At 25.3% G+C, this 14,206-nt stretch overlaps 1 protein-coding gene across 2 annotated transcripts; it reads right to left on the bottom strand.

Annotated features, from left to right (window-relative positions):
- Positions 1-536: 536 nt before the first annotated feature.
- Positions 537-7,028, bottom strand: LOC130678269 (rhythmically expressed gene 5 protein). Of its 2 annotated transcripts, none has more exons than XM_057485393.1 (4): positions 6,903-7,028; positions 4,559-4,730; positions 4,342-4,428; positions 537-2,062 (listed from the first exon to the last, which is right to left on the bottom strand). In XM_057485393.1, the coding sequence occupies exons 1-4, from the start codon at positions 6,927-6,929 to the stop codon at positions 1,632-1,634; spliced, it is 717 nt and encodes a 238-aa protein (XP_057341376.1). In that variant the 5' UTR covers positions 6,930-7,028; the 3' UTR covers positions 537-1,631. The 2 variants fall into 2 exon arrangements, with proteins under 2 accessions (XP_057341376.1, XP_057341375.1); XM_057485392.1 differs by lacking the exon at positions 6,903-7,028 and adding an exon at positions 6,494-6,770 and having other exon boundaries at positions 539-2,062.
- Between the last annotated feature and the right edge of the window lie 7,178 nt (positions 7,029-14,206).

The following is a 14,206-nucleotide window of genomic DNA, read 5'->3' as shown; positions in this document are numbered from 1 at the left end:
CAATTCTCTACAATAAAGGTCCTTAGCACCAAATCACTAAGATTGATATTTTCTGAGATATTAGTCAAACAAAAAATCAATATTTTCTAAGATTTGATTCGACATTTTATGGGGATTCCATGCTACGCAAACTCCATGGGTGTTTGGAAAAAAAATGAAATTGTAATATTTATTTGTTTATTATTTTTTTTATTATAAACATACTATGTACAATATTCAATAAACGTAAAGTTAAAGTTTTAAATCGTAGATTTTACATTATTTACAATAATTAATTTTCATCATTACATTTATTGTGTTGTATTTAAATTATATAAAAATTATCTAATAGCTAATAATACAAGCTGGTGTTTATATTTTATTTAATTAGTAAAAGCCGATAATTTCATTGTTATTAATCGCATCAATATTTTTATATAATAATCAACTAGTTCTAAATATTAATCAAAAATTTACGAAACAATTTATTATAAAACATGTAATTTTTTTTTTTTTTCAATTAAATATCACAATAAAATATTAATTGATTTATTGTAAAAAAAATCTTCCACACTATAAATAATGTATTTAAATTTCAATAATTAAAAACAATTTTTTTAATTATAAATTTATAACCTTATCAATTAGCCTCAACACAAAATCACATTATTTAAATTTAATAATAATTACAATGATAAATGTTTGGTGATAAATGATTATTTACAGTGAATCTTATGATTACAATAATTACGCGTATAAAAATAATTAATTATAGCAACGATAAATTTAATTGTTGATTTAAAAAATTTTTATCTTGAAAAAAAGACTAAAAATTACCGATTTAATTTTCCATGTAACTCAAGCCCGAAGAATACGCCCCTGAACGACTGAAGTCAGTCTCGATTGGTCAAAAGTGTGATTTAAAATATATTAAATCACTACTTTTTATATTAAATCATGAAATTCTAGAGTAAATGGGCGGAGCATATCCCTACTCAATGATTCAAGCCACTAACAAATCTATTACCCCCCTCTTTTGTGATGTCGCTCTGAATTTAGCTGCTTCTTAAAATGACCAAAATCTCTGGACTGCGCATGCGCGTTTAATCAATCAGCGCACGCATGCGTAGATCAATACAACGTCAGCTAAATTTTATAACCTTACATATTTCTATTAATTGATACGTGAATAGTTTTAACCAAATTATCAAATTCCATAAAGTATAAATTTTTTTTAATAATAATGCAGTAAATTATTTTTATAACTCCGACTGCATGACGCTGACTTCAGACATTTAATGGCGTTTTTTTCCGTGCGTTCATTACATAAACTATTGTATACATCTAGCGACATCTAGTATAATACCGATTCCACAAGATGTATAAGATCCTATTAATTACTTATTCAAATTATAAATAATTAATGAATTTATTTTTAATTAAAAAAAATATATATATAATAAATAAATAAACGTAATATATTTTAAATGATTCTGATCATGGTCGTATGATTTAACTGATTTTTTAAAATTATTTATCTGGCACATTTATCGTGTTGAAATTTATTATGATGGACCAATCGTCAATTTCGTTTTTTTTTTCTTGATATTATTTATTTATAACGAAAAATATATTTATTTAAATTATGAATTTTAATAAAATCGATAGTTATTTTTTCGTAATAATTCGGGTTGTCGGTTTATATTATTGCTATTATAAAAAAACGGATTGCGATAATAATAATTGTGTGGAGTAGTTAAATATCGTACTTTAGAAACTGGAGATGCTGATGTGGGTAACGAATTTATATTTGAATTGTATAATTTTTTGTTATTATACGATGACAATCTATTATTATGAGATTGTAATTCCGATATTAATGGTACCCGATAATTTTGTAAATCATCGAGATCTTCATCATGTGGCAATGGTCTTTTGTCATCACCTGGTACTGGACGACCGTCAGGTAATACGCGTATCACCATTGGTCCCACCAAATAAGGACCATTGTCTATTGGTCTTACGTAATCATTCATAACAGATGATTCTTCGCCTAGATCATTTGCATCATTGTCACTGGTTGCTGCAAACAGAAAAAAAATTTATTAATTCAATATTTTTTATGCAATAGAATTCTCAAGTTTATTTATATTACGTAAGAAATTAATATGATCAATATTGTACATGTACATAATTTAATAGTTAAAATTAGAAAAAAAATTTAGGTAATGGTAAAGCTATATTCGAATACGAATATTAAGTCCTCTCAGAGAGTAAGTCGACGTCGGTTTTTACCCCCACTATTAAAAAATAAGGTTAACTTTACGGCGTTACTAGACATTAACATTACAAACCGAAAATTTCCGACAATTCCCGAAGGTGATTGACTTTCTGGGAGGACTTTAGTATCTTATAAATTTTTTGGGATCGGTATTATACAAAGAAAGGAAATTCCACTAAAATTTACGATGTTAACGTCTTAGTCGTGGACTATACTTTCATTAGCATCAATTTTCAAATGTCTTATTTTTAAATTTATTATGTAGGTTACATTTTTTTACTATTCAACATCGTAATTTTAACAAAGACTTTTTGGATTGGAAAAAGAATAAAATGAAAACTACAATTCAAAAACTATATTTATCTTTCCATTTACTTTTGAATAAAATAAATATCACAGTGCTTCCTCTGTTATAATACGATGTAAGTTATAAAAATTACGATGTTACATCGTAATTTTTAAATAGTAACTGTGTCCACCGTAAGAGGCGTTCTCGTGACTTATGACGGTTTATTTATATCGTTATTTATATGGGTCTTAAAAACCACATAGATTTGTGGAACCTTCTGTGGCCGGGTAGTCTAAGGCGTCCGTCAGTTCGCACTCAAAAGGTCTCGTGTTCGAATCCAACACCCGAGCGATTATTATTTTAGACTTTTATTTAAAATTTCTATTACTTCAAATTTTACGAGGTTCACATCGTAATTTATACTAGAGCTTAGTGGTAGCTTAATTTTATATAGCGGAAACCTAAACATGCAAACCTTCTCAATAAGATAATTTATAGATTAATTCAGAAAAATATAGATAGCCCGAACTGGGAATCGAACCCAGACCATGTCGGTATCGCGCCGAGTGCTCTACCAGTTGAGCTATAAAGCTATTAAGACTTTGTGTTATTTGTCTGAAGTATTATTTCTTAAATGAAATTTCCAATGCTACATCGTAAAATTAACTGGAATTTTTTTTCCGTGTACTGTACACTGATTGAATATTTATGAAAAATTTCTACATTATCAGCAATTTTCACCACGATTCTATACAGTCTTAATTTTTCTATAAATTTTTTATGTAAAATACTGAAAAATTATCTGCGTACATTTATATGATTGATAAAATAATAATAATTCTATCAAACATTTTCTAATTTTTCATCCCGATAGTCAGTTGTAAAACAATTATGCTCATCACTTTCTTTACTCTATCGTAAAATCTTCAGATATTTTCTGCAAGAGAAATTTACTAATCTTGATCCGAAATCATTCCGAATTTAAAACTTCACAAGTGAAATTAAATGCCTACTTAAAAAAAAATTATCATGTTCTTAAATTTCCATCATTAATTTTGAACCCGCAATTACGCCGCCTTTTTTCGATGTAAATTTAATATCATCATACAGTTCATTACAAAAAAATTTTGATCACAAAAAAATAATAATGACGATCAACCATAAAAAAACTAACTTTCACATAAATCTTTTTATAAGTTTTCTTTTATATCATTGAAATAATAAAAAGAGAATTTTTATAACATGCTAATGACTATTAATTATTTAAATTAATTTTTCTTTAAATTAATTAGCGAGAAAAAAAGTAAATTTCTTTTTTTCCTTTCCGCAAAATTATTTCGGTCAAGGTAAACAACATATTTAATATTTTTCCATTACTTCCTAATGATATAATAATACATCCCGTAAACCTTGACAATAAAATTAAATTTGTAATAAAAAAATAAAAGAAATTATTATTAATGAAATTTATATAAAAAACAATTTAATTTTTATTAATGGATATATATATATATACATATATATATATATATATATATATATATATATATATATATATATATATATATATATATATATATATATATATATATATATATATATATATATATATATATATATGTATACACTAGAGAAAATGTGAAAGCAACGATCTTGAAGAAAGAGTCAATGATTCTTTAAGAAAAGTGACCTCATTTATTCTCAATGTCTTTCATTATTATTATTTTTAAATATATATTAAAGTTAATAATAAATATAAAGAATTAATTATTAATTATAATAAAATATTTACCTAAAGGATCAGCTTCAGTATACGGATCCGTTAAATCAAATCGATCATTTGAATTAAATTGATTTTCTCCTACCAATGCGCGCCAAACTAAAATTTGAATTTGAATAATTAATTATTTATAAAAAATCAAAAATTGAAAAATTAAATAATTGAAGATCTATAGTATTTTTTTTTAATTGATGAATTAGAGTTAGAAATTATCGTAAAAAAAACATACTTTTATAGACAGCATTCCGTTGATATGGATCAAGTTCATCTAATTGATTTTCATCCATACTCGTCAATTTTTGTAACCCAGAAACAAGATTGTTTTTCGTACAATCGGGTTTCGGTGAACCGTCACAATAACTAGCGACTTCTTTGCTGAATAGTCGGTACAGATGACTCATCTGTAACAAAAATACAGTAAGTAAAGAACAAATTAGTTTTTATTTTTAAATGCCGGTTAACCGTTAGATTTATGTTTATAAATAGATATGTCGGTCAGTAGATCTACTTGTGATTCCTTCGTGAGTTGAATACATGTTTGTAAAATTGAATTTTTGTTTTTATTTTTTTAATTCTTTAGTTATTTTATTATTGTATAATAAACAGACCATACATTTGATATATATATGTATAGATATATATATGTGTGTAGTAAATTATTGTTTGTAAATTTTACTCACGTCCGGTGAAACTCGACAATGTGTAACAGGATAATTTAAACATGCATGTCACACGTCGTTGATGGCGCGTATCCGATTGCAATCGTATTTAATTTTTGTAAATATTTTATTATTGTTATTATTATTTTTTTTTTTTTTACTCAATCAATAAAATTTTTTCATGTTTACTTTTTAAAAATACTAATGTGAAGTAATAAAATTCAATTATAAAGAAATAGCCCGCGAAATTTGAATCATATATAGCCAGATATAAAAATTTGCCATAAATGTTGCGTATATGCCTGTATATGGAGTATATGACTCATATATGCTCATATATGGAGCATATATAAATCATATATGAAACCCTGATTAAAAACTTCGATTGAAACCAATGAATTCTGATTAAAAGTCTATCGGATTTCAATCGGAGTTTTTAATCAGGGAACGTAAGTGAATCATATATGAATCATATAAGGAGTGTATATGATCAAGTTTCATATATACTTCATATTTGCGCCATAAATGGGCATATGTGATTGAATTTTCGCGGGAAATTAATTTTTAAAAATTTATTGTGTTCTTATCAATTAAATTACGTCTGTAGATATAAAAAAATAGTTTAATTAAATATTTTGATAACGAATAAAAAAACTAATTAGAAAATAAAACTTTAATTGTTCGTAATATCCGTGAAAATTGGACCATATATACTATGTATGAAAATTAGTCATATATGATTCATATGTGAAGTATACATGACTTATATATGGAGTAAATATGAGTCGTACAAATAATATATATGAAACATATATGGATTATATATGACATATATAGATCATTCTTCTCAGAAATGTATGTTAATAATATTGTTTTTATAATTAAAAGAAAAAAGTTATCAATCGATCTATTTAAAAAACAATTGTTATTATCTTTAAGAAAATAAGACACATTAAACTCAAAGATGAGTTTAGATATTGTTCTAGATTGTACGGAGAAAGTATTAAGAGAGAAGTCGTGAGAAATTAATAAAAAAAAATTCATCTTATTATTTTCATTGTTTTTCATTTTAAAATTATAATTTTATAAACATTTTGAATAAAAAAATTTAAAAAAAGAATTTTCAGTCGTGATGTTCGTGAGCGTATTACAAAAAAAAGGATACTTTAGTGTAAAAATTGTTCTCTACCCAAGAATATTTTTGAAAATCCAGAATAAGAACCAAAATTTTTCTAGTTCAATAAAAAATTTTCTTCGTTAAAAAAATTTTGAATTTCCCTCGTAATTGCAATGAATATTTTTGAGCGGTTATTATTTTTTTCTGTATAAATTTAAAATTAAAAATTGCAAAATCGTGAACTTGACCTTTGAAGAGCTCAAAAATATTAAATATCTTCATCAACAAATTTAAAAAATTCAAAAACTAATTGTTCCTTATTCCCGCCTTATACTCCAAAGTATAAAATAAATTAAATTATAAATAAAATAAAAAAATGTAAACTCACTTTTTCATTTTTTGACAAAAATTCCCACATAGGAATTGCCGATCCATTAATCGGATTATTTTGAATCATCAAAATAGTCACTAGGACCAAAATAATAATATTTTTACAATAATACATTTTAAATACACAATAAATAATAAACACAGCAATTGATTCACTCACACAAATAAATATAAGTAATTTGAAAAATTAATAATCGATATTTAATTGTTTAGAGAACAATAATAATAATCATAATTTCATCATTACGACAGTTGGATACAAACTGAGCAGAAGTTTGTTAGCAGCTTCGGTTTTATGTACCGATGACCCCTGTTAAGATCCATCTCCCCTCTTTTCCGTTTCATTTTATATATACATGTATAAATGTTTTTTATGTTTTTTTTTTAATTTTATTTAATCGACCTACCTCGCGTCTGACGTCGTGTTTACGCATTTAGAATCAAATAAAACTATCTTCCATTCCATTCGTTATTTTCTTACATATATTTGTGTATATCTCGGCCCGATATCATCGTATTTCTCTCGAGCTTCCTTCTTTTAATATATTGTGTAGTCAAACGTTGGATTGCGATCTCATACTATGTAAATCCGGTACAAATAAAAATTTCTTGGTCCTTGACGTCATTGGAATTATTTTAGTTTTTTTTTTTTTTATTTTTATTTTTATTTTTTGGGCTCACTATCCACGTCATTGTGGCACCACAGTAGCAACTTAAATTCACATCAATTAATCTATTTATCAAATATATCTTTATCTATTATGCTAATAAATTCAAATATATTTTTAATAATTAATAATTTTTTTTTTTTTTATGAATTTTATTTATTTATTTATGTGGAATATAAATAGATAAATGTCAGTTTTTTAAAAAATTTTTTTTGTAAAAAAAGTATCATTCGGTTTTTCCAAAAAGGATATTGACCTTTTTAATTAACTGCGGACTATTGTTGGTTGGTTATTTTTATTGTGACCTTCGTTGGATTTAAAAATAGTTTACAAAATTTGTTTTGTTAAAAAAATAAGTTTACATTTTTGTTTACTTAAAGATAATTTGAAAAATTACAAATTTTTTTTATTTTATAATAAATATATTTTTAAATATGACCTTGACAGACGACATTTGTAACCTTGTTCCGCATTCTTTTCGGCTCATTACACTTATGTATAAAAAAAAATTTATGATTAAATAAAATGAGAATAATTTTTAAAAAATATGGAAAATTGTCTTGACTCAATCTACGAAAGTTCAAAAAATCAAAAATAATTCGGAAAACTATTAGCGACTTGATTCAAAATGGCACTTTATCATACTGAGCATAGACTTTTTGTTTTTTATTAAAAAATAGTACTAGGGTTACTCGATGTTTTTACAGACCAACTATAGTTGACCCAATGAAAAAAAGGATTTCTGGGCGCAAGAAAAATTTTGCATTATGAAAAGAAAACAAAAGTTTTCTTGGTGCGAGAAATTTTTTCTTGCTTTAAGAAAATTTTCATTTTCAGTTCCTACACAGAAAAAAAAGTTATCTTGAGTCAAGAAAATATTTTTGAAGATGAACGTTTTCGAGAACCAAATCAAGATTTTCTTGAGCCAAGAGAATTTGTCTTGGTTAAAAAAAATTCGTCTTGGTCGGAGAAGATTTCTACTTTATCTGAGAAAATTTAGGTCTCCAAAAAAATTTTCTTGAATCAAGAATATTTACCTTCAGTCGAAAATTTTTTTTTTCTGTGTATGCAAAGAATTTCTTAGGAGAAGTAAACATTTTTTTTGCACCAGGAAATCCTTTTTTTTCTGTGTATATTTTTATAATACAGACTTCGGGCGGGATCGAACCCGCGTCCTTTGAGTTTCAAGTCTTGTCTGCTACCCACTAGGCTGACATAGTTCCGTACTAGATCATAAAATCCAGACTATAAATACAATGAAAACAGTATAGAAGTCTTCTATTCGCACTGATTTAGACAGTAAAATAATAGTGTTTTAGAACCTAGAGACAGATATTCTTGAGTTCTAACTACTGTTATAATAAGTCAGTATTTCAGTTGAAAAAATATCAAATTTAAGAGAAAACTATTCTTGAACTAAAAAAAATTTTCTCCACAGTAATATTCTTGGCTCAAGTAAATTCAAGTTTATTTTTTTCCTGTGTATAGATCGATCCGGGGTTAAATGAGCCACGATCAGTTTTTAAATTGAAAAATTTTTTAGTTACCAGTTGTAGAAAATATTGGCATAATTTTATCAGCTCGAAAAGTGCCGGCAATTTATATATTTATATATAATCTGAATGGTATTACTGTCACAAATATCACTTAGACGGTTAGTACCCTATTAACTTTTTGAACCTACATGACCTCAGTGGTCAAAGCAATTGCGCGGTAAGCAAAAGGTCACGGTTCAATTCCACTTCACACTCTCTGCTATGTAAAATTAAATTAAATTTTTCTTTCTGTTCTTAAAACATCGCATTTATAATATATATCATCAATTAATAATTATTTTTATTTTATGTGGGAGTTTTTATTTTTTCGAGGTCTTCTGCTTACATTTTTATAAGTAATTAATAAATACATACTTAATATTTTGTTATTCATGTTCATAGTCCACTCAATTATAACAATGAAAAAAAAAAAATTAATAATAATAATATATAAATATTTTTATTAATATTAAGATAAATAATAATATTCATCTTATGACTCGGTATTTTTTTTTTAATATTCTTAATTTATCAAATGATTAATGAATCAATGATTACAATGAAATTTTTTTTTTTTAAATGAACCCATTATTTATTCACTTGATATTTAGGTCGTTAATAACTTCTTCTACAACTGGAGTTTTTTATTGTTCTTCTTAATTTTTTTTATTCTTAAGGTTAAGGTCGTTAAATGATTAAGCTAAAAAACCAGTTCATTCTATGCATAAAATTTTAACAAAATATATAATTTAAACGTTTGCTTTAATACGTTATGTCTTATTTACTTTTTTTCTTAATTTTCCTTAATCATAAATTTTTTTTTTTGAAAAAATATTTTGAATAATCCCGGGTCAAAACTATAACTTGAATTTGGCCTTTTTTCGACTTGAATGGATACTAAGTGGGAACAGAATTTTTGGTAAATAATTTTAAAAAAGCTTGAAATTTAAGAAAATTCATAACTTTTCCCGAATAAAAAGAAATCAAATTCAAATCGGGAAATGATCAAAATTTTTTAGGGATTTTTCGATAGTGTACGAAAATTTGAATTTGTCTCAAATTTCAAAGTTCGACTAGTGGATTTTTTTTGCAAACGGGATAATATCTCAAAATATATTATTTGTTATATATATTTCTATAAAAACTCAATTTTTGAAAATTCGGCGGGAATCAAAAACCGTTCAAAAAATTGAAAAAAAAATAAATAATAGACTTTAAAAAATCATTGCAATAGTAAAACTTCTATAAATTATTAAAATTTATTTGAAATACATATTTATATATACATAAAATAAATGTGTCTATAAAACAGTCAATATTTTTTTTATGATAATTGAAAATTTTTTATACATCTTTATTATTGTGTTATTATACCATCAATTTCAAATTAATACTAATATAATTTTAATGATTATCGAATTGACTCATCATCGATTATTTAGTTATTGAATGCTAATATTTATATGTATATGTATATGCATACATTTATATATATAAATATAAAATGAAAGCTGTAAATCACTATTTACGTCCTACTTACGTCAATTGATTAAAATTTAAATACTTGTAGATAAAGTTGATTGAATGGGTAATTTGAGAAAGACTGTAAATCTTTTTCGCCGCGTAATGTATATGGATTTTTTTTCTTTTCATTCTCTAGGTATGCCTATTTTCGTAGTATTATTAATCGCAGTTGTCGATCAAATATCCAAAGCCCGGGGAATCCCAAGTCATAAAGTTAAGTCATTTTTATATTGAAAAATTTATTATTTTTATCTTCAATTTTCCCACTTAAAATCAATTTCAATTTTATTCTTTTTTCAATACTTATTTATACATACATTGAAAAAAAACTTGAATCAAGAAAAATTTACTTGAGTCAAGAAAATCATTGTGATGAAAATTTCTTTTTGATTCAAGAATATTTCCCTCTTAATATTGATTTTTTTGATTCAAGAAAACGCCTCTTCGATTGATAAATTCAAATTCTTGACCCAAGTATAATTTAATCAAATTTAAAAGAAATATTTTTGCTAAGAAAACCTCAAAATTTCAACTGTATAACCGACTTGAAGCAAGAGTGGTAAGAACTCAGTTCAAGAATATCTGTCACTTGGGTTCAAAATACCTCTAACCGACTGTCAGAATCATGGAGAATAGAATTACCTCTACTCCGTTCTTATAGAATTTATAGTTAAAATTTTATGGTCCAATATCTCGGAACTATGTCAGCCTAGTGGTTAGCAGACAAGACTTCTAACCCAAAAGACGCGAGTTCGATTCCGTTCGAAGTTAGGGTTTTTAAAAAATTAATTTGGAACGCAAAAATATCGAGTATTCCTGACATCTTTGTTTTCATTTTAAAGAAAACACATGTTTAGTATAATAAATTGCCGTCTTGAATCAAGTCGCTAGTGTCTCAAACCAAGAGATTGACATTCTTGTTTCAAGAATATCGCGTTCTGGGTTAGAGAGTGAAATAACGAAGCAAAATATTATGATACTTGATTGAAGAGTAAATTTTTTCAAATAAGATTAAAATACTTCAATCAATAATTTTTTATGTAAATGAACATTTTCTCGAATAAAGAAAACAGAATGATTTGAAACAAGAATTCAATTTCGAAGAAAAAAAAATTCTTGGTTCAAGTTAAATTTTTTTTCTCAATTCTCTCAGATAAATTAAAAATTTCCTCTGATCAAGACAAATTCTCTTGACTCAAGAAAATCTTCACTTGGTTCCAAAAAACGTTTGTCTTCCAAAATATTTTCTTGACTCAATATATTTTTTTTTTTGTGTATAAATTCCAAACTATTTGCCTGTATACAACAAAATTTTTTATTTACGTTCTGAAATATTAACTACTAAAATTTTTTGTAAAATATATATGTTATAAACTTAGCCAACACGTAACATAAATTTATGAAAATAAGAAGACAATCAGCAAACTTTTATTGCTGCACTATGTAATTTCCAAATTTATTAATATGCATGCATGCATGATTTCACGAGAATAAATAATTAAAATAAACAGAACATCCGTCAGTTTTATATCCATCGCTGAGACTGTTTATAGTTTTGCGAATTTTACCAACATAAACATCAAAACATGGAACACATTTTTACTACTTTACCATACAGAGAAGAGATGCTGCAATTGTAGCAAAAAAATGAAAATTTTTTTTTAGGAATGAAATAAAAAATTTAAAAAATAAATAAAATGATAATAATTATTATAATAATACATGTTTTTTCAATGGGTAAATATGTACGCGATGTTTGTGTCGAATTTAATAGCCTCTAAACCCGCACAAGTCCAGACACCGGTTTTATTCTGAGCAATTAATTTAGTCAGGAATCTCGAAACGACCTTTCGAGGTCGGAGCTTTGGCGCCTGGTTATATAAAATGAATAAAAAAAAAATAAAAATAAAAAAAACCTAACGGATTACATTTATTTCTTTACTCCTACTAAAACATTCCTTTGCTTCGTTTTATATTTGTCCATTTTTTTTAAGCTAAAAATATCTTATACACTTAGATGAGGAATTTCCTTACCACAAACTTTATTTTTAATTTAAAAAAAATTTTTTTATGTTTTTGGGAAATATGAAAATAAATTACGAGTTTGCGGTGAATTTAAATGACATAATTTTCATATATTCCTCCACTAGTATATTCTAAATATATATATATATATATAAATTATTAGTTAATTATATTATATGCAATATCCGTTCATTAATGCGTCTATTTCAAATTATAATTATTTTTTTATTAATTTGATTTTTTTTTTTTTTATTTAAACAAAAAGGATAAAGATGTGATGTTTTATTGAATAATAAAAGTAACGGATGTATGAAATTCAAATTATACAAGTGTAATTAACAATCGGGAAAAGGAAGCTCTTTTGTTATTGTAAATAGTTGGCGATATTGAATAAAATTTTTTTTTCTAGTTTTGTTTTTTCATGCAGAATTTTTTTTTTTTTACATATTCAAATGTATAAAATTTATAATGACCAAAAATTATTTCAATTTTAGACAAAATTAAAAAAAATATTTCCACAATTTTCAGGGAATTTTTTTTTTTTATTTATTAATTATTTTTTTATTTTAAATAAATGAGCAAACCAAATTTTTATGCAAGTAAAAATTAACTTATTTTAAGAAATGTTTTTCACAATTTTCGCGGGAAAATTTATATTCAAATTTTCAGCAGCGATAATTTTTAAACCGATTTATTAATTTTCAAAAATTGAAGCGATTGATAATAAATGACGTATAAAAAAATTAATTAAATTTTAACCCCCGATGGTTACACTTCCAGTAGACAAATCAGAACGGTCACAAGAGTTTTAAATTGTAGGAAAAAGTCTCTGATTAGTCATTGAAATCAAAGTAATTAATAATTTTTCCTTAAATTTTTATACATTCATTATTATAGATATATTGTTTAAACATTTTTATACTAGTTAGTATTCATTTTCATTATAAATTTGAATTTTGAGTTATCAAAAAATATCTATAACAAAAAAAAGGGTAGAAGTGACTTATTGCATAAAAATTGAACTAACTTACGAATTTTCAATATTTTAGATCAAATTGTCAGTAATAAATTTACTTTGTCATAAGATCCATGAAAAAGTCTGACCTTTCGAAAAATTTATTTATTTTTGCAAATAAAGTTCAAAAATTCTTTTGGAAATTTAAGGTAGTAGTCTGGTAACTCGCGCCATTTTTCATGCTTCTTTTTAGGGGCCTTTTTTTTTTAGAAGGAACAAATGAAAAGTTTTGCATTTTTAATATGTTTTTATTTACATCTTAAGGTAACAAAAAAAAATTTTTTTGAGGAAATTAAATAATTTATTATTATTATTATTGTCGCTTGAAGTTGACGCCTCAAAAAAAAAGCGCGTGGATGGCCCGGGTGATATTGACTCTTGTGGACATCCGAAATTAAAAATTCTTGATTAGTCTTAATCTGTAGACATGTCATTCTCGTCGGAACTAGGATTATTAAATTTTATCGAAAATTAACAAAATGGCGAACTTTGAAAAAAAAAGTCATTTTTTTTTCGCATAAAAAGGGTTGTAAAATGAAAAGTTAGGAATGAAAAAAATTAATCCTAGTTCCGACGAGAATGACATGTCTATAGATTAAGACTAATCAAGAATTTTTAATTTCGGATGTCCACAAGAGTCAATATCACCCGGGCCATCCAAGCGCTTTTTTTTTGAGGCGTCAACTTCAAGCGACAATAATAATAATAATAAATTATTTAATTTCCTCAAAAAAATTTTTTTTTGTTACCTTAAGATGTAAATAAAAACATATCAAAAATGCAAAACTTTTCATTTGTTCCTTCTAAAAAAAAAAGGCCCCTAAAAAGAAGCATGAAAAACGGCGCGAGTTACCAGACTACTACCTTAAAAGTTATCAAAAAAAAAAGTATAATTCGTTTTTTGCAAATATTTCTATAAATATTGAGTTGTCAAAAAAATTGTA

This window comes from Microplitis mediator, chromosome 1 (genome assembly GCF_029852145.1).
Source record: "Microplitis mediator isolate UGA2020A chromosome 1, iyMicMedi2.1, whole genome shotgun sequence".
Classification (NCBI taxonomy): Eukaryota; Metazoa; Arthropoda; class Insecta; order Hymenoptera; family Braconidae; genus Microplitis; species Microplitis mediator.
This window is presented reverse-complemented; position numbering and strand designations above follow the sequence as displayed.